The sequence below is a fragment of the Lissotriton helveticus genome, chromosome 7 (genome assembly GCF_964261635.1).
Source record: "Lissotriton helveticus chromosome 7, aLisHel1.1, whole genome shotgun sequence".
In the NCBI taxonomy this organism is placed as follows: Eukaryota; Metazoa; Chordata; class Amphibia; order Caudata; family Salamandridae; genus Lissotriton; species Lissotriton helveticus.
In genome coordinates, this window is record NC_136068.1 from 1,513,432,131 (window position 1) to 1,513,451,813 (window position 19,683).

The 19,683-nt window shown below is 46.3% G+C and overlaps 1 protein-coding gene across 1 annotated transcript in view; it reads right to left on the reverse strand.

The window, feature by feature from the left end:
• The window catches only part of LOC144770436 (uncharacterized), a 983,924-nt gene that overhangs the window by 896,738 nt on the left and 67,503 nt on the right, over positions 1-19,683 (reverse strand). Inside the window, exon 2 of the mRNA XM_078654948.1 lies at positions 3,402-3,428. Coding sequence (XP_078511074.1) covers positions 3,402-3,428 — 27 coding nt within the window. The remainder of the gene's footprint in view (positions 1-3,401; positions 3,429-19,683) is intronic.

The following is a 19,683-nucleotide window of genomic DNA, read 5'->3' on the forward strand; positions in this document are numbered from 1 at the left end:
TCATTCTATATTAGTTTGTGTCCATTGGAAGTATTCAGTGGATCAGTTTCTCTTTACCATGATAAACCTTTAGGCCAGATAAACCCCAATTTACAAAAGAGCAGAGGAACAAAATCATAAAGGGTGGACTTTTACGAAAAAGAAAGCAAAATAAAGTTGGACCTTAAACTGAAACGTGTTTATCCTTTAAAATGATCCACTGTGAAGCAAATGATTTAAGCGCTCATCTATCATTGCGGATGTAAGGTAATTCTTTACCAGTTTTACTCACTAAAACTACACTTATTGCTGGCAAAAGTAACTGGTACAAGCAGTGCCAATTTGTAAGCCAAAGCAAGATGTGGGTAAATGTTAGCTTTGCCAGAGAAGAACAGTGCTGTTTCATAGAGAGTAGGTTTACCTGATTTAGTAATGTCTCTGCTCATCATTTCGGCTTCTGTCGCCAAAATATCCAAATCAGATTCCTTTAAGTAGTCAGGGAAAAGGCAACATAAATTCTTGAAATCATCGGAAGTTGCTTGTGAATATTCGGGGGAAGTAATACTAGCAGGGGATTGATACGCTCAAACTATACTGGTGTGTGTCATGGTACCCCATTTTGAATCTATCAATTACTTTCATAATCTCAGTTTTGAAAAGGTCTGTAAAATCCAGTGCACAGTAGTATCCGGATTATCGTCATAGCGTTTTGGAATTTCACATGGCCTATGGTATATGCGAAATTGCATTTCAGCATCACCGCCTACCTTTTCACAAATAGTTGAAGCAGCTTGTATAAGGCCATTTATGCAGTCCTCATTTTCTCGCATATGCTGCAGGACCTCTACCATTTGACGCACCACATCACTGGCTTGCAAGATATCAAGCTCCTCTTGTTGCAAGAGTTTAACAGCAATTTTTGTTTTGGCCATGATGTTTTCATCAGCAGCATGGACAACACAAATTCAAATGAGATCATTTGACCCAATAAATAATTTGCTGTTAACTTTGAATATTTATCACATTTCTTATCCTCTTCTTTAATGCAGCGAAGAACCTGAACTATCAAAAGAAGCCCACACTGCTTGAACAGACTCACATCTCATAATCCAGCGTGTTTCTGACAGTGAGTTTAGGAGCTGGCTATTGCCAACCTCTTTTTTAAGGCTTCATCAAAGGCATTAAAACGCTTCAAGTTGAAAGTGAAGACATTATACAATTCCTGCAAAATGCTCTTGAACTTTTTCACCATTAGGTTTTCATCGCATGCCTTTTCTACTGACGGGTTACTTTTGTGTGCCAGGCATTGAATATGGAGCAAAGTTTTTTTGCCATTTTACTAAGCATGGGCTGACATCCCTTATTCGCACCGGACATTGAAGGCGTATCATATGATTGAACAACAAGGTTTTTAATGTCGAGCCCATAGTCAGATCGAACATCTACAATAGCAGATGCCATCCCTTCACCAGTCTCTTATCAGGACTACTTCCAGTGTGAAGAAGGCGTTCCTCGTCCTTGAAAAGATGTGTAACATACCAAATGACTATAGTGAGCTGATCATGGGTAGTATCCCTCATCTCAGCAAGTGGGCCTCGTGCCTGCAGCCTGCTGACAACCTCCTCCTGAATGCAATTTCCCAAAATATTTAGGAATTCATTTTGAGCTGTGGGACTCATGTATGTAACATTGTGTGGTCAAAGGTTTGCAATATTGAACTAACTCTTTAATGATGGCCCCCAGGAACTCATCAGCTTCACCAACTGCTGATAATTGCCATCTTTGTCGTCCTACCTTCCTCGAAGTGAAATTGCCGGTCTATAGAGAACTTGTACAGTCCAACAGAATTAGTATTATCTCCCGGTTTTGGAGACGGCTACACTGTTGTACTGCAATTTCCTGTCTCTTGTGAGTACTAAGTTGAGCATCTCTCTGTTTGGTTGTTCTTAGAGACCTGAACGTTTTTCACAGCTATCTTATGTTTGTCACTTTTGAAATGGAGGGACAATTTACAGCACTTCTTAATCCTCGACTTTTCATTTTGTGCCACTCATATACACCAGTCGGAATCCATACATTATTACTGTTCTCTTGTCCAACTAAAGGTGGGCAGACAGAACATGCAAAACAAAATACTGCATCAACTTTCTCATTATATTCGCAATAGGGATACTCGCCAGCCTTGTGCACTGACAGTGTTCTGTTTCTTCGGATCTATTTCTGAATTTTTGGAGTAATGCTGTTTACGTGTTTACTGTTTACGTACTGTTTAGTGCTAGGGACTGCAGAGTGACTAGGGAGTGCTAGGGACTGTAGAGTGACTAGGGAGTGCTATGGAGTGCTAGGGACTGCAGAGTGACTGCCGAGATTAAGCTAATGGCAATGTAAATGACAATGCCATTTATTTATCTGTTTTCAAAACCAACACACAGATACAAATTTTGTCATTTACAATGCCAATAGCTCTAACTTTTCCAAAGGCGAAACCATTGCATTGTAAATGCTTGTTCGATATGTGCTGCCTTGTGCAGCACACATGGAAAGAGCAAAATGCCATAGTTTGTGTATGTAGAGGAAAGTGTCCCTTCCTGTACATTAACAAAGCATTTTTTCAAATGCCGTTTTGTAACTTGCATGTGTGCTACATGAAACAGTGCACATGTAAGTTACAAACTGGTATTTTAGGTTTGTTTATGTGCAGGATGGGACACCTTCCTGTACATAAACAAACCTCCCTGCTTGCGGACACCCTTGCACTCTGGTGCAAGGGTGCCTGTGTTGGCGCTAAGTTGTGAAACTTAGCGCCATAGCAGGGGGATACGCAAGGCTGCACCATATCCTTGTGAATGTGGTGCAGCCTTGCGTTTCCGAAGTGGCGGAGAGAGGCGTTAAGCCAAGAAGGCTAAATTCCTTATATCCCCCTCAGTATTTACCGTCAGTTTACCTTCAAATTGTGTAACCTGGTTTGCTTTTTCTTGGTCCAAACTCAATCAGATATTTGTGTCTAGGTAATTGTGGTTTACAATTTGCATGCCCTAACTGCTGCTTATTAAGTCTCACGTAACAGAATAGCTAACCACCATAGATTTAGTCTCTACCCTTCCGAAACATATAGCTACAATGAGCTTGAGAGGAGTAAATCTCTGTTACTTCACGATGCACTTGGTTTGTGTATCATTACGCTAGGAGTACATGAGCAGTTTTGATGTATTCATCTACTAAACATTTCAACCTTATGTATGTCCTGATCCTACTGTTTTAGTTTTAAATGGTACTCGTCTACAAAATAAGTCTTTTCAGATCAGTATTTACTGCAAACTAAGAATACATGTGTTTTGGAGAACATACATTTCTTGGATTAACTATAAGTGTGTTTTGTGATATCACATTTAATTATCTCTAAAACTCACAAAGATATTTACCTGAAAGAAGAAGTACAACGACTGGATCTGTGAGAGAGAAAAAAATACATTATTTACTTACAAAAAAAGAGTATTTTTCTTATCCAGCCAAAGGGAACTTTCCCAAATAAAATTTGATTCCCTTAAAGGCTTTGAAGTTTTTAATCAATGTGTTTATATACTCTTTCTTTCAAATGTATAAAAAAAGATATATAACAAATAAGCATTGGCAAAGCTAGTAAGTATGGGCCTAATTACTATGGTGGTCGGACACAATGCAGCGGGTTGGAAACCAACCAACATGTAGTCGGCGGTTCCACCTGCCAAATTAAGATGTGACTGCCGTGTAGGCAGTTGGAAAGATCCTCTTTTCCATTGTGGTTTGTGCTGCGGCCCAGAAAAGGGTTCCAGCGCAACCCACAGTGGATAATGGGATTTTTTTAAACATCCGTACACCGTGTGCCAGGCACCATCTGGTGCCTGGCACACAGGGCATAGATGTTTGGGGGTGCACCACAGGTGCCGCCCGAGCCTATTAGCTGGGGCTTACAGGGAACGAGGGCCCTGCTAGAGCCCCCCAAAGTCCCTTTCTGATAGCCTTTCTATGGCGGTCAGACCGCCATGGAATGGTTGTCGGAAACGGACATCATGATCTCGACGGTGCTGCCTGCGCAGGCAGCACTCCTATTGTAGGGTTTATGATTCAACCAATGGCCCGACGGGTTTCTTGAGCCTATTGGGCACGTCATTCGTTCACACCAACCCCAGGTGTCGGACCGATGGCATCCTAATGCAGCAGTCCGACTGCTATGCTGGATGGTGGTCGAACCACCACCGACGGCCATTTGGTGGCTATTCCACCACCATCCTAATCAGGCCCTATGGCTTTGATGGGCTCATGCATATAAACAGTAGCTGTTCGTGCATGTATTTGAATGTGATAGCTAATTAAAGACAGACCTCTTGGCTCTGGCAGTGCTTATTGTGTTTTAAGGGATGGTGAAGATGCAGAGAGCTAGCAGAATACAAATACCGCTCAACCCCCCTAATAATGACTGCAGATCTGGGCATACGTCTACCATATAGATTAAGGTATACAAGTCTATACTTATTCAACGGTGTTGAATTATTACAACAACCAACCGAAGTGACGCTCTCTAACTATTTTATAGTGCTTTGAGACACTAGCAATACCATAATAGCCAAAAAACATTTGCAGGCACAGACTATTCTTTGTTCTACCTAAAAGAGCAGATGGCACTTACTTTATTGAGTTGTGTGGCTTTTAGACAGATTTCTGCAGCAAGCCTATTAACCTGTTAAGGTTTTTTACTGGCTAGCATAATGTATATCTGGACATGGGTTACTCTCAATAGAGCCCCTGCATCCTGTAGGGGCCTCCTTCTCACTTCCTCTCAAACTCCATGTCTGAATTACTTCCAACCCACACAGCAAAGTGTTTGGAGACACTATGCATTAGGAAAACAATAGTAGAATTAAGATAACAAAAACAGTGACAACCAGAAATAAGCATCAGTGCACTATCATCTGAATGCTACGAGATGTCCTTGGATATGTTAACAATACACATATACGCTTAACAATAGTTCATGTATTCGCATATAATTTTTTAATTTATAATTAATGACCACTTGTTCGCAGATTTTATCACCCAAACTTATTTTTGATTGAATGAATTGGTTTTCTGGTGTTGTAGTCGAAATGCAACTGATTGCTTGAATAAATACAACATTTAATACACGTGTATCATTTCATGTTGAAGAGCAGACAATATAGCGTTCAATAAATGAAAGAGGGTTCTGTCTGAAAAGTAAAGCGACACGACTAGCCAGCAGTAGTGCTATTTGACAATAGAAATAAAGTTTCAACACAAAAAAAACAAATAAGAAAATTGCAGTAAATTCTAATATAAAATTAACACCAAAATAACAAAAACCAATTAGGATAAACGGCGATATGGATTTTAAAAAACGTTTAAAATGAAGAAGTGCCAAAAAGTGTTATGAGCCAGTCTCGGTAAACAGGTCGCAGTATATCTAGTCCTAGGTCCTACGCCTAGCCGCAGTAGACCTGAGCCCTAATTTGAGGCAGTAAAGTATGGAGCACCAGGAACCAGGTTCAACCCGGTCAGAAGTTTTACTGTGGGTCTTAGGGACAGATTTACAAACATTTAGTGCTGCCTTTGCTTAATAAAAGTGACGCAAACCAGCACAAAATGTTTTTTTTTGTTATTTTATTTCGAGCCTAATGCCTGTTTTGCACTGGAAAGTTGTCTAAAAGTAAAGCGAAGCATTGCAAAGTGCTGCTTATTGCTACTTAGCATCAAGGGGGCGTTACATGCGTGGTATATGGGAATTTCCATGCAACCACCCATGCTTTATGACACATAACCTTATCTACCAAAAATTTGAGACTGGCTGCGTGGCTAAGCAAGCTTAGATGGCGGACGTGTGCTAGCTGAGCTCCGTCCAGCCCGCCAGATATCCTTATAATATCCTGACTCCCTTGGCCCCCACGAGGTCTTGGAAGTGACACTCAAGTGGCTATCGTTGCCAGCTGTGATCCGACGTGAAGACTCAGCACCTGCGTTGGCCGGTAGCCGGAGATCGGGGTCCCCACGAGGTGAGGCCTGGTATTGTGAGGAGGGACCAGGGCGTGGAGTTGAGAGAGAGTGAGATGCTGTGGACGCTGCGTGCCTTGAATGAATTGGTTTTCTGGTGTTGTAGTCGAAATGCAACTGATTGCTTGAATAAATACAACATTTAATACACGTGTATCATTTCATGTTGAAGAGCAGACAATATAGCGTTCAATAAATGAAAGAGGGTTCTGTCTGAAAAGTAAAGCGACACGACTAGCCAGCAATTTGAGACTGGCTGCGTGGCTAAGCAAGCTTAGATGGCGGACGTGTGCTAGCTGAGCTCCGTCCAGCCCGCCAGATATCCTTATAATATCCTGACTCCCTTGGCCCCCACGAGGTCTTGGAAGTGACACTCAAGTGGCTATCGTTGCCAGCTGTGATCCGACGTGAAGACTCAGCACCTGCGTTGGCCGGTAGCCGGAGATCGGGGTCCCCACGAGGTGAGGCCTGGTATTGTGAGGAGGGACCAGGGCGTGGAGTTGAGAGAGAGTGAGATGCTGTGGACGCTGCGTGCCTTCATCTGGGGGAACCGGGTCGGACAACGGGGCTTTGAAGACGGCGATCACCCAATCAAGGGACATGCTGGATGCCAAGATTGGCGCGGTGGGCTCGGACGTCATGCTATTGTGACAAGACCTGAGGAATGAAGTGGCCCGCATCACCGAGACAGAGATCTGCATTTCTGGCGTGGAAGACGATGTCACGGCCCTGAAGCAGAAGGTGGCGAACATGGAAAACATTCAGAACGGCCTTGCACTTCGGGTCGAGGATGCGGAGGGGAGGGCCAGGCGGAACAACCTGCGTTTTGTTGGCTTTCCATGGAGCTGCGAGAATGGCAATATGGAGCGCTTCCTCACGCAATGGCTGGAAAGCTTGCTCCCCCCGACGCCATGTCCCGATGATTCGTCGTGGAGCGAGCCCAAGGGCAGTGATTGCAAAACTCCTGAACTACCACGATCGTTACACTATATTGCAGCAGGCACGGGCTAAAGAACCACTGCTGTACGACAATCATCATATCCTGATCTTCCCGGATTACACACAACTAGTGCAACAGCAACGCCAGTCGTTCATGGCCGCCAAAGCCCATCTAATAGGCCTCAAGCTGCCATATGCACTATTATTCCCGCTCGCCTGCGAGTAGTGTTCCAATCGTGCACCCACTTCTTTGATACTCTGGAGGAGGTATTTAAATGGACGGATGAAATTGTACGAGTGCGGGTGCACACTCCACCAGGGCTGGAGTTGGACTCCTCTCAGAGTGAGGTGCCATCAAAGGGTTCCCGTGGGCAACATCTGAGAGGGAACAGATGATATAGACCCCGGTGGCATTCCGTGTCTTGCGGAGCCCCTTCCCGGGGGGTTCTGCTCCTGGACATCAGACAGTGGATCCTTGACTCTTGCTATCAGAATGGTGCCGAGGACTTCCTTTGTTGGTACTGAGTGACAGTTGACCTGGGTGGTGGAGGGAGTTGCTATGTGAGCTGTTTCCCCTTCAGTTTGACACCTGTGGGGGCGGCCCGACGAGTAATGGGCTGGCAGTTGGGGATCCATTGGCGGGGAAGGCCCTCGGCCCCCTGTTGGGAGCGGACTGCTAACCCCGCCGCGACAGGTACTTCAGTATTTTTGAGGTATGGGGTGGGGAAGGGATTGTTTTAGTTTTCAGGTTAGACATTCATTGTTTCGGGGGCTTTTAGATTGCGCGTCTATGATGACATATAGTAGCACAACACACACGCTGGGCAACGCATGCACCGGCCATAATTGCACAAGCCTATCGGGATGTCTACCATGACGACTGGGAAGCGGGTGACCCCTGGTGCCCTACGCATAATTAGCTGGAACGTTCGTGGGGCCCTCAACAAGTTTAAGCAGGGGGCCATGCTTCACTATGCCAAACAAGCAGTGGCCGATGTGCTTCTGCTACAGGAAACACACTTAATGGGTACAAAGGCCCTGTGTCTGCAAAGATACGGGTACCAGCACATCTTCCATTTAGGCTTCACGCGGGGTTCAAGGGGGGTAGCGACACTCAAGGGTGTTACATTTTTATTCAGGGCAAAGTGGGGGAGGACACCCTTACATTAGGCAGCGTACATGCTCCCCCGCCATTGCAATGGAACTTAGAGGAAAGACTCCTCAACCTCTGGAGTGATATGCCGGAGTAGCTCTCAGTAGTGGGCGGGGACTGGAATGACGTGATGGAACAGGGCAGAGACAGATGGAGGAGGGGGTGTAGTGGAGACTGGTCCCCCTACAAAACTATACTCTCTGGTGACGGGACTCGATTGGGTTGACACTTGGAGGCACCTACATGGCTCCAGTAGAGATTATACCTACTTCTCTTCAACACATGGTTCCTTCTCGAGACGCGATTATCTCTTCGTTCCTAGGGGGATAGCACAAAGGGAAGGGTCGGCTGACATTCTGCCCAGGGGCCTGTTGGATCACTCGCCAGTAACCCTTATCTTCCGAATTTGGCCCGGGCGACGGCCACTCAGATGGCGTATGTCGGTTTGGCATTTGCTGAAAGAGGAATACAGGGAGCATCTAGCAGAAGCGATAGATCATTATCTGGCGGCAAATGTGGGTTCGATCTCGTCCCCAGCAGTACTGTGGGAGGCAATAAAACCCACATTACGAGGGTGGATATTTCTTGGTGCGTGGCAGAGCGTAGGGAATGACAGACGGAATTGGTGTGATGAGAGGCGGCTGTAGAGACACTGGAGCGCAGGAGCCGAGAAGTGGATGGCGGCCCGGCGCAACGGCCGTTCATTTTAACTCAGCAATCTTACGCAGCCCTGCTGATGGATGAGGCCCGCCAGGCCTGGCTGGCAACGAGAAGTAGGGTCTACCAATGGGGGGACAAATCCAGCACGATGCTGCATCGATTGTGCCAGGCTGCCTTTCATTACCGGACCCTGCCAGGGGTCCTGGGGCCCACGGGGCGCCACTCATTGAGCCCCCGGCTAGTGCAGAAAGCTTTGCCGCGTACTATGAAGACCTATACGCACCTAAGGAGTGCCTCACTGCTGAGGTTATAGCCAAATTTATAGACGACCTTCCACCTAAGACCGTATCGGATGAGTTGAGGGATTGCTTGAACAGGCTGCTGACGGATGAGGTATTGGATACGGCCCAGGGGGAGCTGAATCCTGGGAAAGCCCCGGGACCGAATGGATTCCAAAAAGAGTTTTAAAAAAGTTTTTTGTGCAGCTGACCCTCACTTTCATCTGGTGGTGGAGAAGGCACAGGAGCGGGGCTCCCTTCCCACAGACTAGAGACACATGGAGGTGGTGGTGTTCCTCAAACCTGGCAGGCCCCCGGAGCAACACGCTTCGTACCGTCCCATCTCACTTTTAAATGTAGAGGCAAAGGTCCTGGCCAAGGCACTGGCTATCCGACTTCTTCCACACATTCCCATGCTGGTTCACCCGGACCAGGCTGGGTTTATGCCCCAGAGGGCGACTCGCCACAAAATCAGGCGCGTACACATGGCAGTGGCGGCCAGCGGACAGTTGGGGGAGCCGGCGCTGCTCCTCCTGGCTGACATAGATAGGGCCTTTGACTCCCTAAGCTGGACATATCTATTTGCCCTCCTGCAGAGACTTAACCTTGGCCCGAGATTTCTGGCCCATCTAACGCTGCTGTACACTGATCTGACTGCATCGGTGCAGGGTGGGGGGAGCGGTTTCTTGCTCTTTCTCTATCCAGCGGGGTACGCGGCAGGGCTGCCCCCTCTCCCCATATCTCTTTGCTTTTACCATGGAGCCGCTGATGGCCTGGATGCGCATGGATGCTCAGCTTAGGGGTTTTGAGTGGGCTTCGGGGCTCTCAGACAAGATAGCATTATATGAGGACAACGTCCGGTTCTTTCTCACCGCCCTAGACAGGTCGGGACGCGGCTGGTGCGTATATTACCGATTTTTGGGGAACCTCGGGATTGTACATGAACCCACGCAAATCTACGATATGGGTCCTGGAGGGTCGACAGGGGCTGGGAGCATGGGCTGCATCGGTTCAACTGGCGGTGGGAGTGTTGAAAAATTTGGGGGTGTTCCTGTCTGAGGAGCCGGCGGTGTCCTGGGAACGTAATCTGGTCCCGGTGTGGGAGCATACCCGGGAAGATATTAAGGTCTGGTCCCGTATGCCCCTGTCATATATGGTAGGTCGGCCATATTCAAGATGGTGGAGCTCCCCCGCCTCCTATATCAACTGCAGAACCATCCATATCAAACCCACCCCGATGGTTCCGGCAAGTGAACGCAGTGCTGGGACAGTTTCTGTGGGGGGGTCAGAGTAAGGGTGGCACTGCGCACGTTTCTTGTCTACCTACTCCGGAGGGCTGGCTACATTGGATGTCCTCTCCTATTATCAGGCTTCCCAACCGCTGGTCCTCAATGAGTGGTGGTACGAAGACAGGAGGGACCCGGCATATGCGGTCGAACGACGGCTTATGGAGTGCTATTCTCTACATACCCTATTGTACTCTGCACCGCTTCGGAGACCTCTGCCACCGGCCACGCAGGTGGTATTCTCCATCTGGAGACAGGTACTGCATCGGATGGGGTAGTGGAATACCTTAACCAGTAAGACCCATCTTTGGGGCAATGGACGCCTGCCTTAGCTGGCAACACTGCAGGGCTTCCGGGGGTGGGACACAATAGGCGTCTCGGTTCTGGGAGATGTTGTGAAGGATTTGACCCTCAAATCATTTCAAGACCTGCAGGAGGAATATGATATGCCGCTAGCCCAATTCTACTGCTACCTACAGTTTAGGCATGCCCTTGCCCCTAGCCTGGAAGGCCTGGAGTCGCTCCCTGATTTTAGCCCCATTGAGGCGAAGATCTTTATGGGCGAGCTTCCGGACAGCAAGATCTTCCGCATTTACCAAACGTTGGTTATCCATTGCCACCTGACCTGCACAGGCTCAGGCTTGCAAGGGAGGCAGATGTTGGTGAACTGGAGGAGGAAGGCTGTTGCTATTGCCGCGAGGGGCGGCCATAGCAACACGCTTGCGGTTAGTGCAGTTTAAATATCTACAGTCTATCAGTGTACTTTACCAGGAAGTGCCTGTGGAAGGCAAGATTGATGCATCGCCTGAGTGCCTCCATTGCCAACGGGAGGAGGGCACGCACCTACACACGGTCTGGGACTGCCTTAAATTACATAGATTCTGGAGAGGAGTATACTCAAGCTTATCGGAGCTATTGGGCTTGGAGCTCCCCTTTGCGCCGCATCTGGCCCTGCTACACATCATGGAGGGAGTGGGGGTAATCGTTACAAGCGGCACCTCCTGCTATTAGGAGTCATGCTAGCGAAAAGAGACATTGCTAAGGCCTGGGAGGCTGCCAGGGCCCCGTCTGTGGCCGCATGGAAAAACGGGCTAGACTTCTGTATGGGGCTCGAACAACCTGTTTTCCTGGTCAGGGGCTGCCAGCACAAACATTACAAGATATGGCACAGGTGGGCGGATTACCTGGGGATAGACCTGGACCCGCCACAGGAGGTAGAGGCATGTTTGCCGAACTGATGCGTATACAGTTCCCATGTTTGAACAGCGGCGGAGCAGGACGACCCAGAGGGACTGCAATTTCTGGGTGTGCAGTTGCAAAGTGGATGGCTCTATGTGGCATGGGCGCAATCTGGGGGGAGGGGGGTTTGGGGGGTTTGTTATATTGTGATTTGTTTATTGTTCATAAAAGTCAAAGTCACTTTAATGTATATTTGATATGTGCAGTAGCCTCTGCAGTGCAGGCCCTGCAATTTATGTGAAGCTTGACAAATAAAATTTGTTTAAAAAAAAAAATTTAGACTGGGTTTTGCATCAAAATTAACGTCACCAAACGTTAAAAGGAAAAATGTTTTCTTTTCTCCTTTCTTTTCTGACTTTGCATGTGTGTTGCACTGTGCAGCACATATACAAAGTAAGAAAAGTTGTGAAGTTGTCTAGGCATAGTATGTTGTACTGGAGAGACACCTTTGACATGCCTCCTGAGGGCCTACTGTATTTACATTCGAATACCTCCAGTATTTCAAGTATTTGGTAGAAATCAATATGGGTTGGACCTTTGCACCATGTTTTCTTGAGGGAGATTACTCTCCATTTAGATAAGAAGACAGTTGTATCTTGGTTTTGTAGTGCTCTTTTTAAACTTGACGTCTCAGTTATTGTCTCACCAGGCACTCTAGGAATGCTGACTTAGGACACTCCCCAGTATTGAGGGGAGCCAGCTATAGTGTTTTACTCTCTTGTTTCAGGGCTTGGTGGTTGCATACCAGTAGCGGAACGTATCCTAAGTTAGTATGATGTAAACTGCCTCGATTCTGTTTAGTACATAGTCAGTGATTCCTGGCATTAGAGCACATAGAGCCGCTCTTTTATTTAAAACTTTTTTAGATAAGATGTCTAGTATGAACATTATTCAACTCAATGCAGACCATTAAAGTACATTTTACTAACAAATACAAAGTAAATGAATTTCGGCATATAAATAAAATATAAAGTGCAGTACTTGGAAGTTTGCAACTCAAGGGTAAGATAAGAACAAGGACAAAAAAAGTAACATATATAAGTCTAGTTCACACAAAAACGTTAAGGTCCTACCAGATGCACTAACACTTATAACTAAATTACACTTATATAATTACTTTTAGATTGCAAATTAGTTTTGTTGTTTTTCTTAGTCATGACCAAAAGAGTGTAGTCAACACATAAACGTGTAGAGTACTAGAGATTTGTTCTCAAAAATCCATTCAAAAACATGTTGTTATGATCTTGTTACAAGCCCAACTCTTCCTTGCTTTTATTAATTATGGTTGATCATTGCACATGACACATAAATACATAACGATTTGCCGTGCAAAAGAACAAAACATGCGCCAAATTCTCTATAGTAGGAACAGGGCACAAGATACAATTACTGATATCATGTTTAACTATCACAGCGTCTCCATTTCAAACTAAATGGCCTAATTTCTAGGACGTCAAACTGAAATTTTCCATAGAGTGGCTTGGCTCGTGCTTGCTTGCTGTGCATCATCCAATAACTTTGCAAAGGAGGATGAGGATTTCTTTTCCAGTACTTGCCCAGAAAGTCTTCCTAACCTAGGGCTTCTTTGAAGATTAACTATGACATGTTTCTAATAAATGTTCTTCCATCTCTGTTTGGATGCCATTGTCAGGGAGGAGGGATTGGTCCAAAACGTTCCCAGCCCTAACATGCCAAACCAAGATTTGGCGCGCTGGATAGAATTGTAGATCTACAACAATTCCTTTATATGGTACTAGCTCATTCACAGTCCAAATCCTCACCCTACCAAGTCCCCTATTTTTTCAGCCCTACATCAAAAAACAAAGGGCTAAGCAGTGTACTTTTGGGAAGGTGTAATATCGACCTCATGAAAGAGTTCTTGCCCAATGTCAATAAGTTTATGTTGTCTTGGCACCAATTTTTGGCACCATATAAATCAGCTGCCTGTACTTTTGCTTTATAAACGTCTACAGCAGAGGAAATAGATCTGGAAATTGTCGACTGGTGCATCTTGTATATTGCAGTAGCATTATGTTGAAGAATAGTGTTAAATTTTTGTATGCATGGGTTCCATGTCATCTTGCTCTCTAGCATTATAACTTAGGGGCTGATTATGATGGCGGACGGACTTCAGATGGTATTTGGGACCGCCCGCCTACAAGGTGGCGGTCGCAACAGGCATATTAGAATGCGACCGCCACCGTGGTGGTCATATTGCCCATGTTTTGTATTGTGGCTGGTCTCTGCTGCACCCGCCGAAAGACAAAAAAGACATCCCACACATATCCCTGCACTACGTGGCAGGCATCATGCGGTGCCTACCGCATGGTGTAGGGATATGTAGGGGGGCACCATAGGGCCTATGTCCCTATCCCAGGAGATTAGGGGGGCCCACTATGGGTCACCAAATCCATTTCCACCTGCTGGTTTGGTGCGGATTGACAGCTGCAGAACTACCGGCAGAAAGGGATATTGCAGACAGCGCACACCTCCGCATTTCTCACTAGAAATGCACATGCGCAGGCATGCGTGTATGCACAGTTTTCTTAAGCAGTATCTGAATGGCGAGGAAGACGAGGAGGGAAGTCCGGGGACGCCGCGGTAAAGAGGTAAGTGTTTTTTAATTGTTTTAAATTACTGCTAACGTATATATTAATAGGGGATGGAGGCAGGTGGTGGGCCAACTCCGCTCGCTGCGGAGTGTGCAGGGTTTTGCCTACTCCGCGTTCTCCACGGAACGCAGAGTAGGCAAAACTCCACACACTCTGCGGGCAGAGCGGAGCTCTCCGCCCACAGTTAGAGGAGGGTAGCAGCTATTGCCATTGTGACAGCTTGGCTTGTCCTAGGCCACAAACCATTACCCCTTTGGTGTGTCAGACAGCAGGGAGCCATCGGATGCACCAGGTCTTATGTGCCATCAGAGAGCTCCTGGCCGTCCGCACACATGGCACTGGAAATCACTCTGGTGCGGGCACCATAGGGATTCCTTTGAGCCTTAAACAGCCTCGAGAGCTAGGGAAGGACTTCTCTAGCTCCCAAGGCTGTTTTGTTGGTTTCAGGGAAATGATGATCAGCGCAGACATCGCGCTGACTTCATTTCCATGAAACTGGATCTGAAATGAGCCAAAAGGATCATTTCAGTTTCACTTTCTACTTGCTCAGAGGGCTATCTCAAACCCCTGAGCACATAATGCTAATGCCCTCACCCCCAAAAATAATTCCACCGTTTTGCCCCTGAATTGCCCCCAAGGGGGACAGAAAACCCACTAGACACCAGTGATTGTTTTTTTTAAACATAGGAGAGGGGGTTGCCTAACATGGGCATGCAAATGCCCCCATCCCTCAAAATAAATTTCCAGAGTCTTTCTTCGTCCCCCCGGGAGGCAGATGGGGGCAATAGCCCCTGTGAAAGCACACTAGGCACCAGGGATTTTTTTGATGTACATAGGGGTGGGGGCTGCCCAAAATGAACATGCCAATGCCCCACCCCCCAAAATAATTCCACATTCTTTATCTCCCCCATCATGAAGCAAATGGGGGCAATAGCCCCTGGCTTGCCCCCAAGGGGGCAGAAAGCCCACTGTGCACTAGTGATTTTTTTTTATACGCAGGGGTGGGACCTGCCCAAAATGGCCATGTAAATGCCCCTTCCACCAAACAAAATTGCCAGAGGCTTTCTGCCAACAGTGGGAGGCAGGTGGGGGCAATAGCTCCTGATATGACACCCCAAGGGACCAGAAAGCCCACAAGGCCCCAGGGATTATGTTGTTTTTTTATACGTAGGGGTGGGGGCTACCTAAAATGAGCATGCAAATGCGCCACCCCCTCAAAACAATTGCCAGAGTCTTTTTGTCCCCCCCAGGAGGCAAATGAGGCAGTAGTCCTTTATCTGTCGCCCCGGGGGTTGGGGGGCAGAAATCCCATTAGACACCAGGATTCGTTTCTTTTTTTAAATGTAAATGTAGGAGTGGAGGCTGCGCAGAATGGGCATGCCAATGCCCCCACACCCCAAAAACAATTGCCACAGTCTTTCCGCCCCTTCTGGGAGGCAGATGTGAGCAATAGCGCCTTATCTACCCCCGTGGGAGGGCAGAAAGCCCACTAAGCACCAGGAATGATGTTTCTATTATACGTAGGAGTGAGGGATGCCCAGAATGGGCATGCCAATTCCCCCACCCCCCATAAAATAAAGCCAAAGTCTTTATGCCTCCCCCAGGCAGAAAGCCCGCTAGATACCAAATATTTTATAATTTTTTATACTTTTATACATAGAGGTGGGGGCTGCAGAGAATGGGCATGCTAATGGCCTCACCCCAAAAGAGTATTTCTGCTCCCAGAAGGCAGATTGGGTCAATAGCCCCTTATCTGCCTCCCGGGGGGAGTGGGGGGGCAGAAAGCCCACTAGGCACCAGGGATATTTTTATGGGCATGCCAGTGAGAAGCCCCATAGGCAAGGGTCGCTCAGTTTTTTTAGGCACACACTTTGGCTGTTTCAGTGAGATTTTTAGTCTCATCTGCACCCAAGCGTGGGCAAAGAACCACTAAAAACCATGAAGAGTTTGTGTGTGTGTAAACTGGAGTTTGGCTGGCATTTTGCTAGCAGTGTGCGGACCTGACCTTGGCTAATGGTGTCGGTGGACATGATGTTGGTGTGTGTAGGCTGGCAGTGTACATGAACTGGTGCTTGGCTAGCGGTGTGCGTGGATGTTACTTGGCTCACTTTGTGCATGGATAGCATTTGGCCGAGGATGTGCATGGATAGAGCTTGGCTGGCGGTGTGTGTGGATGGTGCTTGGCTGGCGGTGTGCGTCGATGGCACTTGGCGGGTGGTGTGCGTGGATGGTGGTGTGCATGTACTGGCTTTTGGCTGGCAGTGTGGCTTGCATGGATCCCTCAGCATTTTCTTATAAAAGAATCCCCAACAAACCTCGAATTTACTTACAAAGTCACATTTTCCTCACATTTCTGTGTGGGTAAGTTGTAGGATCACAGCACAGGCACAAATTTCCTAACACCCAGCATTCCCCAAAATGATATCTCACTTGTGTCGGTGCCCAAAGTAGTGGCAGTGTAAAAACGTATGAACAAACTGCCCTTTTTGACCCACTTTGGGCCCCCCTAATCTCTACATGTTTTTGGCCCTTTCATGTCAACGGCAATTGGCCCATCCACACAAATAAGGTATCTTTTTTATCAGGAAACTGAGGGGAATGCTGAGTGGTAGGAAATTTGTGCTGGCACGGTGATCCCATACATAAATGTGAGGAAAATGTGATTTTTTCAGCTAAATTTGGGGTTTGCAGAGGATTCTCGGTGGGAAAACGTTGATGGATCCATGCAAGCCAAACCTCCCTAGACACCCCGGGTGTCTAGTTTCCAGAAATGTGTGGGTTTGTTAGGTTTCCCTAGATGGCTGTCAAGCCCGGGGCCAAAAACGCAAGTTTCCCCCTTGCAAAACCAGGTCGTTGTGTAATTGATAATATTTAGGTCTCCACAATATACGTTTTGTGCCCTTGCCTGTCGTGGGTACTTGGCCCACCCACACCAGTGAAGTACCATTTTTATCGGGAGACTTGCGGCATGCTGGCTGGTAGGAAATTTGTGTCAGCCTGATCCCACAACTTTCCCACACAGAAGTTTGAGAAAAATTAGATTTTTTTCAACTAAATCTGAGGTTTGCAGGGGGTTCTGAGTAGGAAAACGTTGGGGGGTGAATGAAAGCCATACATACCTGGACTCCCCTGAATGTCTAGTTTTAAAAAATGTCTGGGTTTTGTAGGTTTCCCTAGATGGCTGCTGAGCGCACATGAGCCCCATTGCAAAACCAGGTCGTTTTGTGATAGGTAATTTTGATGTCTCCACAATACGTTTTGGACCCTTTCCTGCTACTGGCCCTTGTCCCACCCACACGAGTGGGGTATCATGTTTACTTGGAGACTTTGGAGAATTCGGGGTGGATGGAGGTTTGTGGATCCACACAGATTCCAGAACTTTCCATCACAGAAATGTGAGGAAAAAGTGTTTTTTTCACAATGTTTGAGGTTTGCAAGGGAGTCTGGGTAACAGAATCTGGTGAAAGCTGCACCAGTCACCCCATCCTGGATTCCCCTGGGTGTCTAGGTTTCAAAAATGTATTGGTTTGCTAGGTTTCCCTTGGTTCCGGCAGAGCTAGGGTTCAAAATACACAACTAGACACTTTGAAAAAAAGGGGGCAGTTTTCACTGTAAATATGTGGTGTGTCCACGCTGCGTTTTCGGCCGTTTCCTGTCACAGGCACTAGGCCTACCCACACAAGTGAGGTACCATTTGTATAGGGAGACTTCGGGAAATAAGGGGTGTGTGGAATTTTGTGGATCCACTCAGATTACAGAAGTTTCCATCACAGAAATGTGAGGAAAATATGTTTTTTTTTACAAAGTTTGAAATTTGCAAGGGATTCTGGGTAACAGAACCGGATGAGAGCCACACAAGTCACCCCATCCTGGATTCTCCTGGGTGTCTAGTTTTCAAAAATGTATAGGTTTGCTAGATTTCCCAAGGTGCAGAGTTAGGGTTCAAAATCCACAGCTAGCCACTTTGCAAAAAAATGGTCAGTTTTCACTGTAAAAATGTGGTGTGTCCACGTTGCGTTTTGGCCCGTTTCCTGTCATGGGCACTAAACCTACCCACACAAGTGAGGCACAATTTTTATTGGGAGACATTGGGCAATATGGGGTATGTGTAAATATGTGGATCCACGCAGATCCCAGAACTTTCCATCACAGAAATGTGAGGAAAATTATATATATATTTTACAAAGTTTGAGGTTTGCAAGGGATAGTGGGTAACAGAACCTTTTGGAGAGCCACACAAGTCACCCCATGATGGATTCCCCCGAGTATCTATTTTTCAAAAATGTCTAGGTTTGCTATGTTTCCCTATGTTCCGGCTGAACTAGGGTATAAATCCACAGCTAGGCACATTTAAATAAAAGGGTTCATTTTCACTGAAAGAACATGATGTGTCCACATTGCGTTTTGGGCCATTTCCTCTCAGGGACACAAGGCCTACCCACACAAGTGAGGTAACATTTTTATCTGGAGTTTTAGGGGAACACAGAATAGTAGAACAAGTGTTATTTCCAATTGGCGTTGTTTGCATTTCAGCCTTCCAAATGTAAACACATTTGTAAAAGAATAAATTATTTTGAAAAATGACCCCTAATTCACATGCTTGTATGGGTGCCCACAATTATGGAGACGTGCGAAAAACACTGCTTATAAACTCTAAATTTTGTTCCCATTTCTGAAATATATTGCTTTACTTGGTACCTATTTTTCACTCTTTATCTAAGACCTATATATCCCCATAACCTGAAGGTTCCAGTGGATGTAAACGTATATTGGTTACAAATATCTGTCATACTTAGAAGAAGTTACAGGTGAACATGTTGGCACAAATGGCTGTGTTTTCAACTCAATTTCAATATTTTCTATTTTCAACTGTTAGTTTCTATAAAATAAATTGAAGGATCTACACAAATGACCTCCTGCGGAATTCAGAATTTTGTCTAGTTTTCAGAAATGTATATCTTTGAGGGATCCATTATTGGTTTCACACCCATTTCTACCACTAACTGGAAGGAAGTTGAAAGCACGAAAAATAGGAAAAATAGGCTATGTCCCAGTAAAATGCCAAAACTGTGTAGAACGTTTTGGTTTTCTGACAAAAGTCTGTCTGCCTGTCCTTGAAAGCTGAGAAAATGGTGATTTCAGCACCACAAACCTGCTGTTGATGTAATTTGCAGTGAAAACAAACCAATGCTTTTTTTCTGCAGACATTTTTTCCCATTTTAAAAAAAACCCCCAAATTTAGCTGTCATTTTTCTACTTTCTGGATCCCTTCCAGGGGAATGCACACACTCTGGGTACTTTTATAATCCTCAAGGCTTTGGAAAAAAAAGGGCGCAAATTTGGCATAGATACCTTATGCCGACAAAATGTTACAGGGCCATATCGCGGACTACCCCAAATAGCCAAAAAAAGGCTTAGCACAGGGGGGAAAACGCCTAGCAGCGAAAGGGTTAAGGAAGGCTTAGGAAGTTATGCATTAAGACAGTCTTGTGGTC